Raw genomic sequence first — 26,498 nt, 5'->3', positions numbered from 1 at the left:
GTTCAGCTTTTTATCCTGGCTCAGCATAGGGATTCTTTTTCTGATGATATCAGTAATCTCTTTGAACTGAGGGCTGTATGTAGTGGTGAAGGTGATGTGCTCCTCACTGGACACACGGTTATTACTAGCCTTATTCAGCATAGTATCCCGATCTATATCCTCCACAATGCTCTCAGCCCTCTGCAGCATCCAGCTGGGGTAACCTCTATGAGCCACCCGTTTTTGTGTCTATAGATATGAAGATGTGGAGCTCCCCCACAGTCGCAGGGCCGAGGGGTACCCGGTACCGAGCCTCTCTGTCTCGGTTCTGGGATTGTCATGGTGGCTAGACCTGGCCCGTGACCCTGCTGAGGGGCGTCCAGTAAAAGCTGAGAGTGATAATGTGTGGTGCAGGGTGCGATGAATAAAGAGGACACAGGGTTGCAGTCTCTTTACCTCTTTACTGAAGGCTTCAGGATCCTCAATCCAGAGTACGGTTAACAGGGCTGTCTGAGACTGGCCGGTCCGATGGCACCTCCAGAGTTCCCTTTGCAGGTGGAAATCTGTGCCTTCTTTTTAGCGCTTGTGTGTTGTAGTCCTTCCCTGCTGAGCACCACGAGATAGTCCTCACAACTGTTGTGTCTGTTTCTGAAGTTCCCTCACAACTGATTCTGATGTTCTTCTCCGTCCCCCAGATGATATGGCTAGGACGCACCCGTATGACGGGTAGGCCTGGAGTTCTTCCGGGACCCTAGAGTTGCCCCTCTCCAACTGTCGCCCCCTATGTCTGCTTAGGTGATTTAGGTGAGACAGCCCGCCTATAACTGACTGTCCTGCCATTGGTTTGAAGTAAGGCTTGGAGCTCAATACTTCCTCGGCGTTCCGGCCACCGGCTACGCGCCTCAGTAGGATGTTGCCTCGGTCTTACAGCACGACTCCTACTGGTGTTATCTCCTTGTTGCGTTAATCTCGTTTCTCACTCTTCACAATAAACCTTGCTTCTTGTCCTTTCTTGGGGTACCGCCGCAATGAAGTGCAGGCGCGGTCCCGTAACGTTCTTTCTGTTCGCTAGGCCTCTGTCAGGATCCCACCCCTGACAGGGACCCCCCTGAATCTTCCCCTGCAACACCCTCTGCCACAGGATGTTGCCTGGTTCCAACCCAGTCAGCTTTCTGTCCAACTTCCTATCTAACCCCCAGTTTTACCAGACTGTGAGGAGTGGCCTAATACATAGCACCCTTAGCTCCCCCTGGAGGCCAGACTGTGAAGTGTATACCTGGTCAGGTGAACTCCATCAGTGCCATCAGACGTACCAACACTCCCCTTAGCGGCGGAGCATCAGTACTGCAACGACCAGGACTCTGGGGCGCTGCACTTGGACTTTGGATTTATGTGCTTTTAACAAAAATGGAATAAAAGGTATTTTTATGGACATCACCCACGCTGGACTTCTGCTTTTCCTAAATACTACTTGCAGCACTGCATGATCCGTGCGCTGGGACTGAGAGGAGGTGAGCTGATCTTCGTTGCTTTTTCTTTTCTGATATTTAGTGCGATCTTGCTCCCCTCTCAATTACAATCTTCCATCATAATATACTGAACGAGACACACGGGTTACCTTTGACTAAAATGTCACATATGGCTTCTAATGTGGACACAGTACAAGGACTACACACCACACAATCACTAGAGGAAGAGCTTACAGCTAGAGGGAATAAGGCACAGGAAATATTTTCAAGAACCAAACCTGACTACACAAAGGAATCATGTGAACTTGATACCCTTATGAAACTATTGGAAAAATTACAAACAAGGGAACTTAAAACATGGTGGGACTTTACCACATTGAATGCATATATCAGTAAAAACATGATCCCAAGGGGACTCAGACTTAAGAAGAAAGCTACCATTACTTTCTCTGATGGCTTTGAGAAATCGTGGTATGAGGTCCTGGATAACTGCTCCATTCAGCTTATGAAACTTATTGTTCAAGAGGAAGAGAAAGTTTTAGCTTCAGTTCATGAACAAATTGATGAGACTAAAAACTCTTTAAAAGTATACTCATCTCTGAAACAATATGATGAATGGATGAAATCTATTAAATTAAATCTCAGCAAACTGGAGGAATATATTACCCAAACTAAAAAAAGCAAATTTGAACGGGACCATCAGGACTATATTCGTAATGAGGTATATGACTGGCATGAAAAAAGACGTGCACCATATAAATCACCTAGTTCAATCCTGAAATGGAGTAATAGAAATGGACAGATGAATTACCAACAAAGAAGGGTTAACTTCTCTGATACGGACGTCTCATGAAAATTCAGACGAGTACACCTCAGGAAATACGTCTGATTCCTCCTATGAAAGACAACGATTTACCCCTCATCGTGACCAAAGATTTGGGAAAGACTCAAGAGCCTCCAAAAAACGGACGAGACGCAGGAGAAGGGGTGGCAGGAAGCATAGCAACAAGAAGATATCCACAGAGGCAAAAGAAGGCGAGAAAAATGTGGTAATTAACTTGTCCAGCTATCTAATTAGTGAGATCCAAATGGACATTCTATCTAAAGGTCTCACCTTCTCCCCTACAAATGAATTTGATATGTACAGAACATTACTAGATGTAAATAAATTTGTTCGAAATTTGACTTTAAAATGCCCCTTTTTCAAGGAAAAATCTGATCAGGGTACTATACAGAACCTGACCACACAGAGTGACCAGACCACAGTGGGTGAAATAGGGACTTTCCAGGAACTTTGCTCCATTAGTGACCTGAGGACCCTTGAGAGTGAATCTATAGAATCCATCAAAAATCTAAACTCTGCTTATAAATCAAAAAAACCCTATTTTTACCCTGTCAGTTCAAGACCTAACATCTTGGATTCATTCCAGGAATGCATAGAGGAGGACCTGATAGAACTAAAGAAAAAATCCTCATGTAAACATAACAGACCCAATCTGAGTAAAACAGAAAGGAAAGCTCTGGAGGAGATCAGAGGCAACCAGGATCTCATGGTCAGAAGAGCGGACAAGGGAGGAGCTGTGGTCCTACTGAATGCAGGTCTATATGTCCAGCAGAACATGGTGATGCTGAATAACAGCAGCACGTATAGGAGACTACAGCATGATCCCACTGAACTGTTCCAGAAAAAACTAAAACATCTGCTTTCTGAGGGTTTTGCTATAGGGGCACTGGATAAAAAACGGAGGATTTATTTGTGGAACACCCTATAATCCCCATCTTCCATTCCCTGCCTAAGATCCACAAGGAGGTCTTCCCTCCTACATTCAGACCCATAGTAGCAGGGATTGGAAGCATGGGTGAAAACCTCAGTACCTGGGTGGATATGTATCTGCAACCACTGATTTCTAGACTACCAGGTTACATAAAAGATACAAAGCATTTGATTTCCTCCCTGGATAAGACTGAATGGTCTGGAGACTGTATCTTCATCTCCTGTGACGTGGAGGCCTTATATCCCTCCCTGATGCATGATTTGACTATCTCCATCCTGAGGAGACATCTCCAGGACTACGGCGACTACACTCCGGCTATACAGGAATTTTTGATTTCCTCTGTGGACTTTCTCCTCAAACATAACTTCTTCTCCTTTAACAAAGAGGTTTTTTTGCAGGTTTGCGGAGCCCCGATGGGCGCAGGGTTCTCGCCATCTATCGCTAACCTGTATATGGCAGCCTGGGAGAGCTTGTTCATGTTTTCACATGTTAACCCCTTCTCCCCCTATATTAGGTGGCTGGGGCGCTATCTGGACGACCTGCTCCTCATATGGGAGGGACCTGCGGACTTGATACCTGAACTTATCAAATATATGAATGATAATGAAATGAATTTGAAATTCACCCATACAATTGGTGGTAGAAACATTAATTTTTTAGATGTCACTTTAGATCTAAATTCAGATTCATTCATCACAATCTCCCCTTTCAGGAAACGTAGCGCGACTAATTCCATATTACATGCCAAATCATGTCATCCGAGACATGTAATAAAAAACATACCTGTGGGGGAACTCTACAGGTTTAAGAGGAACAGTACCACCAAGGAAGTCTATGACCGGAGTAAGAGGGAGGTGAAGGCCAGGCTGGCTCATAGGGGTTACCCCAGCTGGATGCTGCAGAGGGCTGAGAGCATTGTGGAGGATATAGATCGGGATACTATATACCCGTGTGTCCAGTGAGGAGCACATCACCTTCACCACTACATACAGCCCTCAGTTCAAAGAGATTACTGATATCATCAGAAAAAGAATCCCTATGCTGAGCCAGGATAAAAAGCTGAACCAAATCCTGTCCAAACCAGTGCGCTATATCGCTAAAAAAGCCCCTAGTCTGAACGACATCTTATCCCCCAGCCTCTTTGTTAGTGAGGACAAAAGGTTAAAAGAGAAAGAAAACTGGCTCAGTACTAAAGGCACATACAAGTGTGGGCACAATATCTGCACCTGCTGTAAATATATGGTGAACAGTAAGGAATTCCACTCATCTGTCACTAAAAAGACGTACAAAATTAACCACTACATTAACTGCAACACCTCCAATGTTGTGTATTTGATTAATTGCAGCACCTGTGACCAGCAATATGTGGGGTGCACAGGGGGTCCCCTGAAGGTGAGAATAAGGAGGCACCTGTCTGATGCCGTGAATAAAATCACCCATAAGAGCTCTGCTGCATCCAAACACTTCATCCATAAACACAATGGGGACGTCAGCTCATTGGAGGTCCGCAGGATTGAAAGGGTTAAAGCTCCATTTCGAGGGGGAAATATAAAAAGAAAAATAACCAACAGAGAGATATGGTGGATGTATCAACTTAAGTCCAGAGCCCCCCTAGGCATGAATATCCGGCAGGATCTTATGAATTATTATGATTGATAAGTTATAATTCTTGCATATATGTTTTTTTTTTGTTTGTTTGTTTGTTTGTTTTTTTTCTTTCTTTCTCCTGCCTTAAGCATAGTATTTGTACATGCAAATTTCAGGCTAAACTCACAAATTACCTGTAGGTGTTGCCCTGTTTCTGTTGTCTGCAAGATCAGGGGGTGTAACCTAATGGGCCTAGTCCTATATGGCAGCCCTCTTTCATTTTATTTTTATCACAATGAGTAAGGCGGCAAGACCGTTGAAATGCGTTTGATTTTAATGCACTTTAAGCCTGTGACTGTCACTGGTTTGAATCACCCGTTTTTGTGTCTATGGATATGAAGATTGACTTTGGATTTATGTGCTTTTAACAAAAATGGAATAAAAAGTATTTTTTATGGACATCACCCACGCTGGACTTCTGCTTTTCCGACATAAAATTACCCTCTGCCCCAGAGTCCACGCATAGCTCTACCATAAGAGTGGATGGGCCTATGGTAATTGTCCCCTTGAAGGACAACTTAGAGGCAAACGTCGCCATGTCTAGTGTACCTCCTCCAACTGCCACTAGATGCTGACGTTTCCCCAACCTCTGAGGACACTTGGAGGCAAGATGTCCTGACTGCCGGCAAACATGACAGACCTTAAGTGCACGAGCGGACTGGGACTTGGATCCCGCTTGTGTCATCTCTATGGCATCATGTGACTCGGACGCCTGGACTGGAGATTCCAAAGGTCTGGCGAAAGTGGGAGCCAGCCGAAACCTCTGCCTACACTGGGCTCGCTCCAACCTTCGCTCGTGAAAACGAAGGTCTATGCGAGTTGATACAGCTATGAGCTCCTCCAGTGTGGCGGGAATCTCCCTAGTGGCCACAGCGTCCTTCACATGGTCAGCCAGCCCCCTCCAAAATACGGGAATGAGGGTTTTATCTGGCCATTCCAACTCAGACGCTAATGTCCGGAAGTGAACGGCAAAATGGCTGACCATGGTTGAACCCTGAGTCAAAGCCAGCAGTTGGAGCGCTGTATCATGGGTGACTTGAGGTCCTACAAAGACCTGTTTCAGAGTGTCCAGAAACCGAGGAACACTCCGCACCACATGATCGTTACGCTCCCACAGTGGCATAGCCCACTCCAACGCTCTGTTTGACAGGAGAGAGATTATGAATCCCACCTTTGCCCACTCTGTGGGAAAACGTGCAGCCAGGAGCTCGAGGTGTATGCCACACTGGCTCACGAAACCCCTACAGGACTTACTGTCCCCAGAGTATCTCTCAGGCAATGGGAGGTGAGATAAAGTCGGAACAGAGGTGGCAGTGGGTAAAGCTGCTGCAGCCACGCTAGCAGCCTGAACAGCTATTGCGGTAACATCCACCGCTGAGGTTGCACGCTCAAGAGATGCCAACCGGCCCTCCAGCAGCTGGATGTACCCCTGCAATCGCTGTTCATCCGCCATTACTTAGCCAGATACTGGCGCTAGTGTACTGTTAGGGTTGGCGGAATGCACCGAATATATTTATTAGATGGGATAGGTGCGTTCGCAACCTGGAATCCACCGTGCAGGAAAGAACCTGCTGCTAAGTAAGGCGGCGAAGCAGATTAGAATAAATGAACTCTGTTACTTCACAGAGCCCGTAGTAAAGAGAACGCTGTGCCCTGTTTAGCTCACAGGGGACACAGCTATTGTGTAGAGCCGACAGTGGTCATGCAGTCCAACCAACATGCTGCTCCTCTCCGGTGGAGCCGGAATTCTATCGGCTATTAGCCAGCCCTGAATTCACACATAAACTCCTCGCCGGAGGTGCCAGCATTCTAGGGGCTTATTTCAGCCGGATCCCTGACCACACACACGACCACACTGGCACTGAGCTCGTACATATTTGACACTAGCGCATGGCCGTGCGGTCATGAGAACCTTATATAGCTGCAGCACCTACAGGACCTTTCAAGAAGGACCAATGGAAGGCTGCCACAGAACTTGATCAGGTACAGGACCTTCCTGGAGGACCAATGGAAGTTGCTGCAGTACCTGAGCATGTGACCCTTGATCTCCACTGAGAGATCTTACCCTGGGCATGCTCAGTGTGTGCAAAGCAGGACTTAGTCCCAGAAAAGCCTGCTCGCCGCAGATCAGTGCAGGGTACAATAGCAGAGCCTGGAGAGACAGCAGTAACCCTTTGCACAGTATCAGACTCAGTGAGACACTGGGACCGGCGTCTCCACTGAGCAGGCTCCACTGCGGCCGATGCAGAATGGGAGACCGCAGCAGACACGGCTCGAGATTTCCCGTGTGCAGCAGCGGGAACTCGACTCCTAACAGGTGATTACTATAACCCACAACTTCAGATCTTCACAGCTGTTTTATCTTCATATGTGAGTAACATACTCTGGAGGTAATAAATCAATCCTTACTGTTTTATACTATGGTTGGGTATCTGTTTGCTCTATAGAAGTTGCACTGAAGGATTATTCTCCTGGATGCCGAGTGATATGGAAGAGCTGAAGACAATCATGGTATAAATAAAGATATCCACTGTAATTTATGGACTATAAGAAGCACCGGACCATAAGATGCACCTAGGTTTTAGAAAAAAAAAATTAACCAAAAAATGTGCTAAGCAAACCACATTCAGGACTCTAATGGCTATAGCTGTTGTACAAAATATGTTTGTCAGAATTTTGGACATCAAAAATGTCAAATCAAATCAAACATAGTGAAGAGAATCTCATTTTCAAACTACAAAAATCTCTCTATGGTCTTTAGCAATCAGAAAATGGGTGGAACACCAAAGTAAACAGTCTTATTATAAGAAGAATACTGAACAGGTGAAGCAGATCCGTAATTATATACAAAATTTACAGATTGAACATGGATCCGATTGAGATGCTGTGGTATGACCTTAAAATGGCTGTTCATGCTCGGAAACTCTCCAATATGGCTATAAGAAATGCCAGTTATGATATCTTTGTCTCTGAATAAATATATACTCACTGGACAATACAAAGATTAATCCACTGCTAACAGTTGTTTTTTCCAATAATAATACATTTAATAAGAAAAAGCGACAATATTGCTTTCTTAACCAAGATTTTTTAACTTTTTTTTGGCTTTTTCTTAAAGAATAATTTTTTTTTAGTTTTTGTTTCATAAAACAATAATACACATGAAAATATGCAACTTTGTATCTTATCAGATAAATTGTTTCTTTCTTCTCTTGGATTTATCTTTCACCCTTAATTCGTGAGTAAAATCTGTAAATGTGTATTCATTGATTTTCTCACTACTGAGGGAGGAGATGGTGCTTTTAAAATTCTATAGAGAGGAAAATGGGGAGGATAGGGAGGAGCTAGAGCAGACATAGACATTCTACTGCAAATTCTAACAGAGATGACACTTACCGTTCTCCATAAAACATTAAGTGCACCAGCTGTCATAAATCTCAGTAAGGTGAAAATCAGAATTCACTTAAGACAGATTTTACCCTTGAATTAAGAATTTTGAGAGTGAATGATCAGTCAGGAAGGAGAAAGCAGTATATTTCTCTAATAAAGATACATTACAAAATTTCCAGTTTTCACACGTACGATTGATTTATGAAACTGAAATTAAATTGATGATTACTCTTTAATTATCGTGTCTTCATGCAAAAAATGACTCCAACCTTCACGAAGGATGGCTTTCTACTGATAACTGATCATCTTGGTGAATTGTGAATGCAACGCAATGCTAGGGTAAGAGTCGAGTCAAATTTGCCTTTCCACCACCCCTGTTATTAAGCAAACTCAGCACTTGAGCCTGCACAGTTACTTTGCTATCCATGTAAGGCATTTCTTTTCTTGTACGGCCTATCTGTCTTAACAGATTCATAAAACAGATCAGAAGAAGCCATACTGAATCATAATGGATCCTTCATGTCCTTAATGCACATTCTAACTAGAAAAGAGACAAAAAGTCAGATTTGTACAAAACAGGTGATTCTGTGGAAAGAATAAAATGAGCTTCTGGAGTATCTTACCGCTTCCTGACACTAAGAACGGAAGCATAAATTAAACTAAATCTTTCCTACAACTTTAACCTTAGAGTTCACCCTATCTAGGAGCCAAATGATAATATAATTTAATAAAAATAAAATATTCAGCTTCTTCCGATGTTTCCAAAAAACTTTCTCATGTTTCATAACAACACAAGTATAAAATCTGTGCTTGGATATAAATACCTAATGGTAATGTCATCCTGCTAAATACACTGTGTGAAATGAGAACAGCTTACTGTGGGCGTTGTGAGATCTATGGAGAATAAACTCTGCAAGCAAACACAAATGTTAGAGACATATCCTGCATATTTAATAAGTGATAGTGGCTGAAATACCCTGCAGATTGGTGGGGATCTAAGTTCTATTATCTGTACCATGTACCATGTCACACCGGTAACTTCTACGCACTGTGTTAAATGCTCTGCTCTTGCCTCACCCCTCTTTTTGGCTCTTGATCTTGGGCAGATCTAGCCCTGTTTATTTCTTAGAATTGGTACTATGGCTTCTATGTCTGACAGCCATAGGCGTATACAGCCTTCTTAGGTCCTCATGCTATGCCGGGTGATTCTCTGCCAGGTTGTATGTTTGGGTTATATTATCGCTACTCTTTAGACCTGTGACACAACTATCATTGTGTCATCTTCTCTCTTTCATGCTTTGTGCATGCACCATTTTTACATATTGTTTGTGTGCATGGGACTCCAATATAGTGGGAATCTACTCCCATGACATCCTACGGGGGTACAGTTCCATATGTTGAGACTTATTGTATGGTATTATATGTGCCTGTTATAGTGCCACACAAAATGGTCTTAGTACATTATTTTGTAATTATTTTCTAGGAGAAGCATTGGGGATATACTACCTTATATTATCTTAGCTTAATGCTAATATTTTATGGTCTGCTGTTGACATACTGTTGCTTAAATACTCATGCGCCTATTTATTAGACCTACAGAACATGGTCTGTCATTGATATTGCATGTATTCATAACCAGCTTAATTATTTCTATGCCTTATTCCTATGGTCTATATAACCTGAAGGGGTGTAGGTTCATTGGTCTTGTACTCGTGTTTTTAAATGGTTTTACTAGTGTGTAATTGAGGTATAATAAAGATTTTTCTATGTCTTACAATTAGCGGTTGTGCAGGCCATCATTAGTCTAGTCTTTTTCTCTTCGTTCTTTCATTTTGATTCTTACAGACTAGGTTTTGCACCCCATATTATTACTGTTATATGATATTGTTATAGGAGTCCACCCTACGTATACATTTGCAGAACTCAGTGGATAAAGACGCCGACAAAAGACCCCAGGGCCGTCGGATCGAATCCCAAGGCATGCCAATATAAAAGAGTTGATGTGTTTAGATTTCAAAGACCTGCATGCCTAAACATGTGATTAGAAGGGTGGATCTTACTGACAGATTCCATTTAAACAAACATTGGCCGGCACTTTGTGCATTATATGTGGTGCCCACTTAATTTAAGTAATGGAGTTTCTGGAACTAATGTAAGAGAAGACAGAAGGTGACTGACATCTAATTTTAGGGGTTATGTCTTTAGTCAACCAGTCACAATAACGCTCAATTTATTCTCTTTTGTTTTCTCTTCTCATGCCATCTCTACTTATACCCATAGTCAAACCCATGTATGTTATATGATCTAGGACAAGTGCACGTTGAAAAGGTATGATAGGATAACATAGAAGTGATCACATGCTTGACCTGGGATTTAGAAACGCAAAGGTAATTGTGGCACCCCAGGAGTTCAGGTACCACAGTGGTATTGCCTTCCTCTCAGTGAGGGTAATGCCTTGCCTGGAGAGAGGAGGAATCCCTTTGGCAGGTAATCTTACATGCAACACATTCTGACTCCAGGCCAGAAGGGGGAGCTCTACACCCGACTTCAGGGGAGCTCCTCCCTCTGGTCCGGAGGAGGAGTCAGTTGCTAGGCAGTGACAGTTGACATTTGGTAGCAGACAGGAAAGGAGCAGAGGAGAGATCCAGGGCTAGAGGAGGCTGCAAGTGGGCCTCCTGGAGCCAGAGTGCAGAAACCGGGTACTGGGAGCCAGAGGCTGAGGGCAAGCCCCCCAGCAGAACTAGAGGGCAAATGACTACACGTAAATTGCCCACACCACACCTGAGGCACAGCAGCAATTTAGAGCCTGGAGTCACCGTGCCAGAAACCCCAAGTGAACCGCTCAGGCTGCCTGCTGTGCAGGTACCTGTGCCAGGACAGGAGAGAGAAAATGGTACCTTGCTAGGACTACAGGCAGCAAGGGACCAGAAAGCAGTGCAGAAGTGGAAGGCCCCTAACTTGCCCTGCCAAAGGGATCCTTACTTGTTTTCTGGCTGCCTGGACTCCCGCTACACCTGTTACTGGTACCCTGGACTGAGGCTGAATACCATCTCAGTAAACCAGGTAAAGACTGCAACCCTGTGTCCTCCAATTATTTGCAGCTTTCACCATCCCTGCCAAATACACCGGGATCCCTGGGGACACCGCTTCACCTGTGGGAAGTGACACCATCTTTGCTGCAGCACCATCACTGTTGTGAATTCTGCTTTTGGGCTCCCTCCGGTGGTTGTAGGTGGTAATGCAGTTGTCCCTGAGTTGCAGTCCTGGTCAGGTGTATCTGCTGATTGCAGTTCTGACTGGGGTATTTAGGCGTGCAGGATTCATTAGTCCTTGCCAGTTGTCCATGGTTGTTGGGAGGTTTTGGTCCTGGTTTGGTTCCATCTGCCTTCTGCCAAATCAGCAAAGATAAGTGTCTGGTTTTGTTTCTGTGGCACACATGCTGTGTGCTTAATAATTCTGTGCTATTCAGTGTTTTTTTGTCCAGCTTAGATTGTCAGTATTTTCTCAGTCTTGTTGGATTCTCTGGAGTGGCAGATATACATTCCATGTCTTTAGTTAGATTGTGGAACTTTTTGTATTATCTGCTGTGGATATTTTTGGAAGGGTTTTAATACTGACCACTTAGTATTCTGTCCTATCTTTCCCTATTTAGCTAGAGTGGCCTCTTTTGCTGAATCCTGTTTTCTGCCTGCGTGTGTCTTTCCTCTCCTACTCACAGTCAATATTCGTGGGGGGCTGCCTATCCTTTGGGGTTCTGCTCTGAGGCAAGGTAGTATTCCTATTTCCATCTATAGGGGTATTTAGTCCTCCGGCTGTGTCAAGGTGTCTAGGGTTTGTTAGGCACACCCCACGGCTACTTCTAGTTGCGGTGTTAGTTTAGGTTTTGCGGTCAGTACAGTTTCCACCTACTCCAGAGAAAGTTCATGCGGCTCGAAAGTCACCGGATCATAACACATTACCCCAGAGGACCCCTTTAAGCAGCTTCGGTCACCTCTGACTGAGAACCACAGGTGGCGTCACCCCCACAACCCCTTTAAAGACCATCCCTTTTACTTGGGCACCCAGAGCCACGGACCGGGTCGCTGCCACCATGACGACCCCTTTAATTGTGACCGGACCCGGTAACGAGTACCCCATGGCCCTGACGGGCGACTCATAATCCCCTCTAAACTTTCTTATCCTTGGGTTTTCCATTTCATAAAGTAATGGCTGTCCTACAATTGTTTCTTTTTCAGGATTGGCCAGGGTCGCATTGGTCTGATCATAAAGTGAAACTATATCTTATTGTTATGCCCTCACTTTAGAATCTTAGTGATATACCATTACTTCATGAGGTTGGAAACCCCCTTAATGTAGGATTCATATAGGAAGGACACATATATAACAATTTGGTACTGGGGCATAAGTTTTCAAATAAATACCTCTACAAGAAACGTACCAAGTTCCTTAGTCCAGTATGATTAAGAAGCTTTAGCTGTATAATTTAACATAACAACTTTGCTGAAATTCACTTACTGGTGCATGCGAGCTCGGCTGAATGGAGCCGTGTAACAATCTGTCTCTTCTAGATCTGGAAGGGCCTCTTTGTCGAGCTTCATTGGGTTTCTAGGTAGCCAGCTTTTCAGTTGCCTCATATTCCTCTGCAAACTAAAAGAAATAAATGTTTTACAGCCATGAACTTTATCACATTTGACCTTGCTGAGAGAATCTTAGGAACTTGCAGTAGATGAGATACTACTTGACCCGTCTTCTGAAACCAATGTTAAGTGAATTTATACCACTGGTTATAGCCGCTGGTAGAGTCTACCTCCCATTATTATTCCTGTGAAGTCAAAATTCTGTTCAATTGAAAATGGTAATCAATTTGACAAATATGTTAAAAGAAAATCATATGCTCCATCTGAATTCTAAATTCCCTCATAATATATATGACTAGCCTATCTGGAGAATTAGTCAATGTTCCGAGCCATCACTGAGCTAATTGTAGATACATTATAAACAACTTTTGCCCAGCTGCATTGTATGTCCAAGGTTTAGCCACATATTTTAGGTCCATAATACAAGGATTCTGCATATGCCGCTCGTTGATATCTCTACACCGGGCTATAATGCACCATGGTCAACCAGGTACGCTTGGCATGCATAATCAGATGTCATATCAGGGAGGTATTAAATAGTTTCCATTAATCCCTGTTAAAAGTTAAAGAATCTGACTATATCAATATCTGATAAACATGATGTTTGTAATAATATGTTAGAATACTAGCGCTCTGTTTCTTTTTTGAGAAAGATGCAGAAAGAGAGTGACATAACATGACAGGCCGAAGAAAATCTTTTACAAATTCTTAAACTTTTTGCAGGACCTCAGTTGGAGCCATGACTTTCCAAGAAGATATATTTGTACATCTACGAGATGCTAGTTTGCTAAATTGTATGCGTTTTATGTTAACGAACATGTTTAGTAAGGGTGAGGCATGTATATGATGTTAATTGATGATTTAGGTTAGGTTTTAGGCAGACTAGCATATGCAGAATGCAAGAAAATTGCGTCATTAGAATATTAGAATTTAACATTTAAACTATTCACAATTCTTCAATGTTTGGTGTTACTCACAATACTACAAAGATGTCTCAATGGTAAATATATAGCTTACCCAAGTGCTGATACTTGTAGTATCTCTACACTGTGAAAGTGACAGCATTTTTAAACATTGAAGTCTACACTCTTAACAATGGCGCAGCATGGGTGAAAGAACACTGAGGTGGTACAACATTTTTCAAAATGCAAAATGTCAAAAGAAAATTTTTTTTCCACATTTTACCCCCATGAAAAGATGGCATTGCAAGCGTTAATGATCAAGAGTAGTGCTCAGGCTCCAAATCTCTGGCCAAGTGCCCAAAATCTCTGGGTGAGCCCCATTTTGAACAGTTTCAGTATAAACATAATGCTGATACAGTTGGATCTTGTGGTAGAGCAGGGAACTATCGGCTTCCAGCCCCACCACTCTCTGTCCTGTGGCCTGCAGGCTGCTGTAGGATTTTGGGCTACAAGAATAATGTGTCCTGCCTGTGGTGGTGCAAGGACTCAAATGCATTGTGCTGCCTGTGCTGGCCTGCTCTGGGTGCAGGAGAGAAAAGACTTGGTTGCTTTGGATTAAGTGAGTAAAAACTTTAGTATTTTGTACAGGGAGGAGGTAGAATTATTATGTTTGAAGGTCTCACTCTGGAGGCATTATTATTGGGTTTGGAGGTACAATACTTGCCCTTCACAGAGCACTGGCAACTCATGCTACACCACTGAGCTGTGACTACACTTTCAATTTCAGTAGCCAAAGAAGAAATGTCAAATCTGTTGTGCTATAAGTATAATTGTTCATAGACACAACTAAAATATACGCACAGAATAGGGAAAACTTTACTCGTTTCTTCTTCAGCGGACCCTCCTTGGAGTACATGAGGCCACTGGCAGCAGTAGGTTGATCAATGGTGTTTCAGATGTTAAGCACCAGTGGGTCCTCAAATAGAGAAGTGGTGTCCCCATGAGACAACCTTCTTTGTATGTATGTGTTTCAAGGGGAGACAATGGCCAGTTATGGTGTTGGTGTCCCTTAATTTTACATTTCAACGCAATACTGTCTTCCAATATTAACTACGCTAGTTGCATTTTTATTCTGTCAGAGAGTTCAAAATGCTCCAAACTTAATAAGAAATGGTTGCCTTTTAGATAATTTGCTAGAAATCTTTAACTAATATAAATAAACATTACATTTATTCTATTTGGAGTCTTTCTGGGAGAAGAAATACGACACAATAACATAAGAACAGCAGCTGAGAAGGAGCAACATATTACATAAAAAGTCCCATTTGGACATGATTTAAAATGGCTCTTTCGATGAGCGGAAACATAGCACATATCTGACATTTGCGAGAATAAAGCAAATTTATATTGGATATTTTGACGTGCTGCTTTCATCCTTTTCTTCAATGAATACACTTATAATAATAGTAAATGTATACTTTAGCGAATTCTATTTCTTCCAGGATGTGGACACTTTCGAGGCATTTTGTTCTCCTAAACTCATGTCATTTTTGTATAGAAATAATTTTTACAGTTGGATTTTATTAAAAATGTGAACTATTTAAATAATTTCAACAATCTCTATGCATCATAGTACATAACAAACTACCAAATAAGTTGACAGTGAAACCACCAGTACACTACATGGTCTGTAACATTTAGCTTTTTTCTCCTCAGCCAACATCTAAGCCAATTTATGAACAGTTAAAACTTGGATTTGGTCATAAATCAGCCCAGAACGTTGTTCATAAGAAAGGTTACAAACATGAGCCATCAGAAGAGCTCAAGAACAAGATTACATTGAAAACTCATTCTGGAGTCTACAATATACTGTGATACTTTTGACTGTATTTCATAGCAGTCCAAAATATTTACCGAACAGTTAAACCTTGTTGCAAATTATTTTATAGCTTAAAGGGAACCTGTCATATCCAATATTGCTATTAACCTGCAGATATAGGGTTAATCTGCAAGCTAATAGTGTTATGAAGATGCCCGGCTGCAGTGATGAACTTGTGAGAAAATGACCTTTATTTCTTCTGGGAGCCTCCGGCTTTCTGCTATGGAGGTGTGCCCAGAGCAACTACAGTCACTGCTCACAGGACTGAGGGCGGTGACCGTAAGCATGCCCTAGCATTGACTGATAGCTGGCTCTTTACTGAAACACTACAGAGCCAGTTGTCAATCAAAGGCTATGACATATATATCCATCATGAAGCACAAATTCATCCTAGTTACCAACCATCCCTGATACAGCGGGACACTACCACATTTTGGGAGCTAACCCGCTGTCATAGGATTTTAACGGGTATATCTAAACTTCAACTACTGTATATCTGTGTTCATGTGTTACAGATACAGTTGAATACAATGGTGGAGCAGGGAGCCACCAGATCCCTACTTTACCATTAAATCTGGGTAGAAATTGAAGGATGTGGAAGAACCTTCAGGTCACGTGACATTCTCAGGCCACATGACTGGGCAGCAGCAAGCAGCTCAAGGAAAATTAGAGATGAGACAGACAAGTGGAATACTTGTATGTGCATGGGGGTGTGGCAGCAACATACTGAGTCAGTGGTTATGGGGGCATCATAACTTTTAGAAAGGGCATCAAACTGTGTGGGGGAACACTGGGGGTATTATATTGTGTGAGGGACACTAAGGGCTTCATACTGTGTGGAGACTGTTGGAGGACAGTGGAAAAAGTAGACCAAGTTTTCAAGTTTCAAACTTTGCTATATCTTTGTATGAATAATGCCAAAATGCAGCCGTCCCATCTTACTGCAAAGTATCATAAAATTTAGAAAAACACTTCAAAGTTCCTTGAATATTCCATTTATCAAAAATCAATTTTCCTTTTCAACATTTTCCATAGAAATGTAACAATAATGAGCAATCATCAATTGATGCAGACATTCTGTTCATCTAACAGCGTCTTTGCTCTATTGAGTTAATGCATCATGATCGTAATTGTGATCATGATTGTTTACACTGGATTTGTTGAATTTAGTGAACAATGGTGAATACTGCAATTGATTATTGTTCATTACAATTCCATGGAAAATGTAAAGGAACATACTTGCATACAAGCTCCACAAGTAAGTACTCCCAACCGGCGGCACCGATAACAGCTAATAAGTAGGGGTGCTGAGTGCCGGACTCCGGACGAGCAGACATTGATGCCCTATCCATCTTGGATCTGTGTGTTGACTAGTCGCATCTGATTGTGTGCGGCTAATGGAGCGCCCCCAGATGCAGGGCCAGGTACTCGGTACCGAGCCTCTCTGTCCCAGTCCTGGGGTTGTCATGGTGGCTAGACCCGGTCCGTGACCCTGCTAAGGGGCGTCCAATGAAAGATGAGATGATGGTGCGTGGTGCAGGTCTTGATGAATAACGAGGACACAGGGTTGCAGTCTCTTTACCTCTTTACTGAAGGCTTCAGGATCCTCAATCCAGAGTACTGCTAACAGGGCTGGCTGAGACCAGGGCTGGCTGAGGCCGGTCCGAAGGCACATCCAGAGTTCCCTTTACAGGTGGAAATCAGTGCCTACCTTCTAGCGCCTGCGTGTTGTAGTACCTCCCTGCTGAGCACCACGGGATAGTCCTCACAACTGTTGTGTCTGTTTCTGATGTTCTTCTCTCACAACTCGTATCTATTCTGATGCTCTTCTCCGTCCCCCAGATGATATGGATAGGACGCACCCGTATGACGGGTAGGCCTGGAGTTCTTCCGGGACCCTAGAGTCGCCCCTCTCCCACAATTGCCCCCTATGTCTGCTTAGGTGATTTAGGTAAGACAGCCAACCTAAAATTAACTGTCCTGCCACTGTTTGAAGTAATGCTTGGAGCCCAATACTTCCTCGGCGTTCCGGCCACCGGCTACGCGCCTCAGTAGGATGTTGCCTCGAATTTACAGCACGACTCCTTCTGGCTTTATCTCCTTTTTGCTGCGATCTCGTTTCTCACTTCTCCACAGTAAACCTCGCTTCTTTTCCTTTCTTAGGATGCCACCGCATTCGAGTGCAGGCGTGGCTCCGTAACGTTCTGTTCTGTTCGCTAGGCAACTGTCAGGATCCCACCCCTGACAGAGACCCCCCTGAATCTTCCCCCGCCACACCCTCTGCCACAGGATGTTGCCTTGTCCCAACCCAGTCAGCTTCTGACTAACTTCCTATTCAGCCCCCAGTTTTACCAGATTGTGAGGAGTGGCCTAATACATAGAATCCTTTGCTCCCCTTGGTGGCCAGAATGTGAAGTGTAAAGTGTGACTGTGATACCTGGTCAGGTGAACTCCTTAAGTGCCATCAGACGTACCATCACTCCCTTTAGTGGCGAAGCAACAGTACTGCAACGACCAGGACTCTGGGGCGCTGCACAAACATGAGTGATTGCATGTTATTATAACAACTGCAAAGGCGGTCTCACCCTACGTACTTGCTGTCACTTTAGGAGGCAACTTAAGTTATATGCAATGCAATGTAGCTACGTCTCTGATCTCATGCCACAAAGCCCGCAATTCACTCCACTAGGATAGCCGCAACTACTAGTGTGTGGCTAGTATGAGTGATCGCATCTAAGTATAGCAGGTGTAGGTGCGGTCTCACTGACACAGCCACCACACTGTTATGCAGGCAAGCTGCCTCTGCATTTGCGGTTTGTTGTGCTGTGATGCAGTGCATGTGAACTGTTATTGGATCAATTACGTGCAAACTCAATTTTGATTCTACATTAGACATATTATTGGGATGTGTGTTTCCCGGAAAATCAACTTTTTCTTTTTCTAAGGTCCCTTAAATGAAGGTCTTTATTTTTAAGGCTACTTTCACACTAGCGTCGTGCACTGCAAGTCGCTATGTGTCGTATTGTAGAAAAAACGCATCCTGCAAAATTGCTTGCAGGATGCGTTTTTTCTCCATTGACTTGCATTAGCGACACAGTGCGACGCATTGCCACACGTCGTGTTGCGTCGGACCGTCGCCACCAAAAACTGTTGCATGTAACGTTTTTTGGTGCGTCGTGTCCAGCATTTCCGACCGCGCATGCGACGCCGGAACTCCGCCCCCTCCTCCCCGCACCTCACAATGGGGCAGCGGATGCGTTGAAAAACAGCATCCGCTGCCCCCGTAGTGCAGCGCTTCCACAGTATGCGTCGGTGTGCTGCAACGTCGCATTGCGACGTGCAGTGCACGACGCTAATGTGAAAGTAGCCTAAGGGAAAAATAAATCCAAACCTACAGGGCCCTGTGTGAAAAGTGATTGCCCTCTAAACCTAATAACTGGTTGAGCCATCCTTAGCAGGAACAGCTGCAATCAAGCGTTTGTGATAGCTGGCAATATGTCTTTTACAACTCTCTGGGGGAATTTTGTCCCACTTATCTTTGCAGAATTGTTGTAATTCAGCCACACTGGAGATTTTGAACCACCTTTTTAAGGTCATACCACAACATCTCTATTGGATTAAGATCAGGACTTTTACTTTGCCACTCAAAAGTCTAAATTTTGCTTTTCTTAAGCCATTCAGAGGTGGACTTGCTAGTGTGCTTTGGGTAATCGTCCTGCTGCATAACTCAAGTGCGCTTCCTACAGCTTGAGGTCACAAACAGATGGCCGAAAAATCTCTTTCAGGATTTTTTGGTAAGCGGCAGAATTCATGGCTCCATTTACCACAGCAAGTTTTCCAGGACTTGAAGCAGCAAAACAACCCTAGACCATCACACTACCACCACCATATTTTACTGGTGATATGATGATCCTTTTCTGAAATGCTGTATTGCTTCTACCCAATTGTAATTGGACATACACCTTCCAAAAAGTTCCACTTTTGTCTCCACAGTCCACAGAGTATTCTGCCAAAAGTTTTTGGCATCATCAAGATGTTTTCTGGGAAAACAGAGACAAGCCTTTATGTTCTTATCGCTCACCAGTGGTTTTCATCTTGGAAGCTATCATGCAGGCCATTTTTGCCCAGTCTGCCCAGTCTCTCTCTTATTGTGTAGTCATCAATACTGACCTTAACTGAGGCAAATCAGTCCTGCTGTATTTTGGATTTTGTTGTGTTTTTTTGTGACCTCTTGAATGAGTTGTTGCTGTGCTCTTGGGGTAGATTGGTTGGATGGCCACTCTTTAGAAAGTGCATCACTGTTCCATGTTTTTGCCATTTGTGGATAATGACTTTGACTTCTTGCGATTAGTGTTGAGCATTCCGATACCGCAAGTATCGGGTATCGGCCGATACTTGCGGGTATCGGAATTCCGATACCGAGATCCAATACTTTTGTGGTATCGGGTATCGGTATCGAAACAACATTAATGTGTAAAATTAAGAATTAAAATAAAAAATATTGCTATACTCACCTCTCCGACGCAGCCTGGACCTCACCGAGGGAACCGGCAGCGTTCTTTGCTTAAAATGCGCGCTTTTACTTCCTTCCGTGACGTCACGACTTGTGATTGGTCGCGTGCCGCCCATGTGGCCGCGACGCGAATAATCACAGCAAGCCGTGACGTAATTTTCAGGTCCTCAATGCCTAATTCTAGGCATTCAGGAATTTAAAATTACGTTCCGGCTTGTGATTGGTCGCGTCGCGGTCACATGGGCGACGCGACCAATCACAAGCCGTGACGTCACGGGAGGCAGGAGACGCGCGCATTTTTAAAATTACGTCACGGCTTGTGATTGGTTGCGTGCCGCCCATGTGACCGCGACGCGACCAATCACAGCAAGCCGTGACGTAATTTCAGGTCCTCAACACTACTTGCGATGTATTCCTGTACTGATGGTGGTTGTGATATTATGTTTGTGTACTGTTGGTGGTTCTGGCGGTCTATTTCTTTAATGTTGGTGATCCTGGTGATATATTCATGTACTGTTATTGGTTCTGATCCTGTATGCATGAAGCAATCCAAAACTTGTCAAAAGCCTGAAACATGCTGTGTAGACGGGGGTGGGTGGTAGTCCCCCCAGTCCACTAGCTAAAACCACATTGACCAGTGATCGTCTCACCGAAAGCTTGCTGTCCCTTTAACATGGGCATAATGCTACTCAGACAACACAGGGTGAGGGTAAAACAGTGTGGCAATAGTTTATTGAACCACAAAACAGGCAGCACGTAGAACAGTCCCAGCAAAATACCCCAAGATGGTACACATTACAGAGTCTCACCCTTCTGCTGACTCACTGGAATTATGGGAGCTGTTACTTCAGAGCTTCCAGGGTTGACTACCCCACCTGTGGCACACAGAACAGAAGTAACGACAAGCGTAGAAAGATGACAGTGTATTCAGATACAAGGGTCAAAACCTGGCTTCATCTTCCAGCGCCGATTACCCCACCTGTGGCACACACAGAGATGAGGTAACGACAAGCTTAGGAAGATGGTAGTCCACTGAGGTGCAAGCCAGTTAACCCAAGGGTCACAACCTGACTTCTCCGAACATCTCCATAGAGCCAGGCGACCGGCGGGTTCCAAACCTGGCTTTCTCCAAATTATCCATGGTTCAGCAATGGTCAATGGAGCAGATCTGTATTCTTCCAACCGGGGCAGAGGTTGCTTTCTGTAGAATGATAGATCACTGTGCCGCTCGTGATGGAGCCATGATTTATTGGCTGCTGTCCTGTCTCTGGTCCTTTGGATGTTTTAATATCTTGACTGAATCTCTGTCTGTCCCCTTCTCTCTGTCTCTCTATACAGAAGCATGTAACCTATTTTTATACTTAACAAGTGTCCTTCATTCAGTATTTACATAAAGAGTAAGAATAGAGATGAGATCAAGTAGCATTACTTGATTATTTAATCTATTTGCATAGTTTTTCCTCCTCTGTTTTCGAAGTCAACAAACTATCTGGCCTACATAATGCATAATTAGCATATCAGTAAACATCACTAGTCTTCAAGAATAAGAGCACACTATGTTATATCAAATATCACCATACAAGTCAATATTCCAGGCTTACACAAGCAACAGTCTGTTTTCTTGACCAACCAGAAATCAACACTTAAATTCAAAAGTTAATATCTGGATAACAGTCTATTCTTTCTGGCTTGCTAAAAATAGTCATCTGGTTAATTTAGATACCATGCTGTGTCTCCACACATGGCTATTCTAATAATGTATTGTTTCGCTTAGCTTGTTATTAGTTACTACATTTGTATTTATGTGAACAGCTTTAATTATAAAATTAAGCACTATAAAATTGCAAATCCTAACCGTGTGTAATATACTCGCTGTAAGGATTTAGTTCTGCTTACCAGTTCCATTGGTCATCACATGACTAATCAAATGTGATTTTCATATTCTGAGGGGTTGACACATTTAGCTGTTCCTCGAGGTAGACACAGGACCACGTTTGGTTAAAGACTCTGGGTGGTTTATTGCATCATAAACCAGGAACCCAAACTGGTAACAGAAAACAGCCTGTCTGGCTCAAAAGAAAGTAAAAAGTTCATACACCATCTTGCCCAGTACTTCTGGGACAAAACCTATGACAGCTCTCACAGGAGCTTCAGTATGGAGACTTCTTTACTCCACTGCATTCACGTGTAGCTTCCCGGGCCTATGCTCTACATGGGACCTGAAATCCTGGAGGCCTAAGAGCCATCTAGTCACCTGGGCATTCTTACCTGTTTCTCCCTTAACTATTTCAGAGGGGCATGATCGGACACGAGTTTGAACCTCCGGCCCAGTAGATAATACCTCATTGTATCCACTGCCCATTTTATGGCCAGATATTCTTTCTCCACAATGTTGTAATTTTTCTCATATGACGAGAGCGTCCGGCTTAGATATAGGATGGGATGTTCTTTCCCATTTATCCCCTGAGACAGCATGGCTCCCAACCCCATTTCTGAGGCATCCGTCTGGATCATGAACTCCTTGCTGAAGTCTGGTGTGACCAGAACTGGATGTTTACACAGAGCCTTCTTCAGCTCCTGGAATGCCATCTCTGTGTCAGCAGTCCATTTAACTATGGTCGACTTGGTACCTTTGAGATCTGTCAATGGTGCGGCAATTCTAGCAAAACTTGGAATGAACCGCCGGTAATTGCCCACAATTCAAAGTAATGCCCTCACTTGCATTTTGGAAAGCAGTTGCAGCCACTTCTGAATTGCCTATATTTATCTGCGGTTTAATTTTGCCGTTTCTAACAACATAGCCTAGTTACTTTGCCTCTTTCTTGCCTATGGCACAGTTTTTCGGATTTATGGTGAACCCCACACTTCTTAAAGCATCGAGAACCAACTGTATTTTTGGCAGATGACTAGTCCAGTCAGGGCTAAAAACCACTATGTCATCGAGGTACATTGCGGCATGCTTCTTAAGTGGATTCAAGATCCGATCCATCACCTTCTGGAATGTGGCCGAGGCACCCTGCAGACCGAAGAGCATCCTTGTGTATTGAAAACACCCATCAGGCATAGAGAAAACTGTCTTTTCCTTGGCACTCTGGGACATGGGGATCTTCCAACAGACTTTTGTTAGGTCCAGGGTTGTAATGTATCTCACGGGTCCAAGTCTCTCAATGAGTCCATCCACACGAGGCATCAGGTACTGTAAGCATCAAATCTAGAGACTTCATTCAGCTTGCGGTAGTCGTTGCAAAACTGCCACTCACCGCCAGGCTTCGGTACGAGGACGATGGGACTTGACCATCCACTTTTTGACTCCTCTATCCCCCTGAAGTCTAGCATCCTCTTTACCTCCTTGGATATCACCTCTCTCTGTGCTTCCGGAATTCTATAGGGCTTGAGGTTCACCCTTACATGTGTTTCCGTCAACACAACATGCTCGACCACCTGTGTATACATCAGGAACTCAGAGAATAGATTCCGGCTCTGCTGCAACAGCTCCTGACACTCTTGCCTCTGGGCCGGTGTCAGAGTCTCTGCAATGGTGACATCAACCACATTGATTTTGGTACTGGCTCCATACTGTATGATGGGCCCCATGTAATGATCCATGCAGAAAAAAAAACAGATACTCACCTCTCCTCCTTCCCTTGCTGCTCCAGTCTCTGCAGTCTCTTGTCTTCTGGCCCTCTCCATTGTTCAGCACAAAGTTCTCGCTGTACTCACATTATCACACCATTTGCGCTGAGACATCATAGAGGACCCATGTCGAAAGCTTAGGATGCAAACCTCCACAGTTAGGTAGGTGAACAGCTTTATAGGGCTTGTTAGGGTGAGGTAGCTTTTATGTACCATTTCCTGCTATTAAAATTTAACCCATTTTTAGACCCCTTTAAAGGGTTTCTTATATACATTTAAATATTTTTAAATGATTTACATTAAAATATATTTTTTAAAGTATGTTTAAGTTGGTTCTCACCCCAAAATATTGCTCCATTCAGTATAATGAGCCCCATATAGTGCTCCATACAATATAATGAGCCTTATATAGTACTCCATGCAGCATAATGGGCCCAATATATTGTTCCACACAATATAATGGGCCCCATACAGTGTTCCATACAGTATAATGGGCACTATACAGTGCTCCATATAGTATAATGGCCCCATATAGTGCTACATACAGTACAATGGGCGCTATACAGTGCTCCATACAGTATAATGGGCCCTACATATTGCTCCATACAGTATCAAGGGCGCCATAAAGTGCTCCATACTGTAAATGGTCCCTATATAGCGCTCCATATAGGTTAATGGGCCACATATAATGCTCCATACAGTATAACTGGCCCTGTATAGTGTTCCATACAGTATTATGGGCATCACATAGTCCTCAACATTGTATAATGGGCCCCATATAGTGCTCCATACAGTTTTATGGTCTCATATAGTGTCATAGTATAATGGTCAATATACAGTGCTCCATACAGTATAATGGGCCCAATACAGCACTCCATATGGTATAATGGGACCTGTACAGTGCTCCATAAAGTATAAAGGGCCCTGTGTAGTGCTCCATACAATTTAATGGGCCCCATATAGTGCTCCATACAGTATTATGGACACCTCATAGTCTTCCATACAGTATTTTGAGCACCACATAGTCCTCCACCAAACATTATGGGCACCACTTAGTCGTCCATACAGTATAATGGTCCCCATATAGTGCTCCATACAGTTTTATGGCATCATAGAGTGCTCCATACAGTATAATGGGCTCCATATAGTGCTCCATATGGTATAATTGGCCCCTTTTAGTGCTCCATAGAGTATAATGGGCCCCATATAGTGCTCCATACAGTATGATGGGCCCCATATAATAATCCATGCTGAAAAAATAAGTAAACAAATACTCACCTCTCCCCATTCCCTTGCTTCTCCAGGCTCTGTAATCTCTTGTCTTCTGACCCTCTCCACTGTTCAGCACAGAGTGCGCGCTGTCGTGACATCTTCGCACCTTTTGGGCTGAGATGTCACAGAGGACCCATGTCGACAGCTTAGGGTGCAAACCTCCGCAGTCAGGTAGGTGAACAACTTTATAGGGTCTATTAGAGTGTGTAGGTTTTATGTACTATTTTTCCAGTGATTAAAATTGAACCCATTTTTACACCCTCTTCTAATGGTTTCATACTGCATATGCATTTAAATATTTTTAAGTGATTTACATTAAAAGTTATTTTTAAAGTTTTTTTTAGGTTGGTTCTCACCCCCAAATATTGCTCCATTCAGTATAATGGGCCCCCTATAGTGCTCCATGCAATATAGTGGGCCCTATATAGTGTTCCATGCAGTATAATGGGCCTGATATATTGCTTCATTCCATATAATTGGCCCATATAAGGCTCCATACAGTATAATGGGCCCAGTGTAGTGCTTCAAACAGTATAATGGGCCCTACATAGTGCTCCATACAGTATAATGGGACCTATATAGCACTCCATACAGTATAATGGGCCCCATATAATGCTCAATACAGTAAAATGGCAACATATAATGCACTATACAGTATCATGGGCCCCATATAGTGCTCCATACAGTATAGTGGGCCCTATATAGTGTTTCATACAGTATAATGGGCTCTACACAGTGCTCCATACCATATAATAAGCCCTGTGTAGCATTCACCATCGATTCCATGGTGCTGTACATGAGAAGGGGTTACATACAAATTACACATATCACTACAGTAAACAAATTAACAATCACAGACTGATACAGAGGGGAGAGGACTCTGCCCTTGCGGGCTTAGATTCTACATGATGGTGGGGAAGGAGACAGTAGGTTGGGGGGTTGCAGCAGCTCCGGTGTTGGTGAGGTGGTAACTCCGGTATTGGTGAGGAGGCAGTGGGGTCATTGCCGGCTGTAAGCTTTCCTGAAGAGGTGGGTTTTCAGGTTCCGTCTGAAGGATCCGAATGTGGTTGATAGTCGGACGTGTTGGGGCAAAAAATTTCAGAGGTTGGGGATATACGGGAGGCGGTTGGGTGAGGAGTGAATAAGTGTGGAGGAGAGAAGGAGGTCTTGGGAGGACTGGAGATTACATGAGGGAAGATATCGGGAGATTAGTTCAGAGATATATGGAGGAGACAGGTTATAGATGGCCTTGTAGGTCAATATTAGTAATTTGAACTGGACATGCTGAGGGAATGGGAGCCAGTGAAGAGATTTGCAGAGGGGAGAAGCGGAGGAGTAGCAAGGAGAGAGATGAATTAGTCAGACAGCAGAGTTAAGGATGGACTGGAGAGGTGCGAGGGTG

The 26,498-nt window shown here is 43.6% G+C and overlaps 1 protein-coding gene and 1 long non-coding RNA gene across 5 annotated transcripts in view; one reads left to right on the top strand and one right to left on the bottom strand.

Annotated features, from left to right (window-relative positions):
• ANO3 (anoctamin 3) overlaps positions 1–26,498 on the bottom strand; it is a 704,489-nt gene that overhangs the window by 212,588 nt on the left and 465,403 nt on the right. For all 4 annotated transcript variants that reach the window (XM_077288029.1, XM_077288030.1, XM_077288031.1 and 1 more), the window contains one exon: positions 12,776–12,907. In XM_077288029.1, coding sequence (XP_077144144.1) covers positions 12,776–12,907 — 132 coding nt within the window. The remainder of the gene's footprint in view (positions 1–12,775; positions 12,908–26,498) is intronic.
• LOC143806954 (uncharacterized) overlaps positions 1–26,498 on the top strand; it is a 73,596-nt gene that overhangs the window by 29,910 nt on the left and 17,188 nt on the right. The window contains exon 3 of the long non-coding RNA XR_013221602.1: positions 25,129–25,267. This is a non-coding gene — a long non-coding RNA (uncharacterized LOC143806954). The remainder of the gene's footprint in view (positions 1–25,128; positions 25,268–26,498) is intronic.

The sequence above is a fragment of the Ranitomeya variabilis genome, chromosome 2 (genome assembly GCF_051348905.1).
Source record: "Ranitomeya variabilis isolate aRanVar5 chromosome 2, aRanVar5.hap1, whole genome shotgun sequence".
NCBI classification, from domain to species: domain Eukaryota; kingdom Metazoa; phylum Chordata; class Amphibia; order Anura; family Dendrobatidae; genus Ranitomeya; species Ranitomeya variabilis.
Note: the sequence above shows the minus strand (reverse complement) of the source record. Positions and strands in the feature narration are given on the sequence as shown.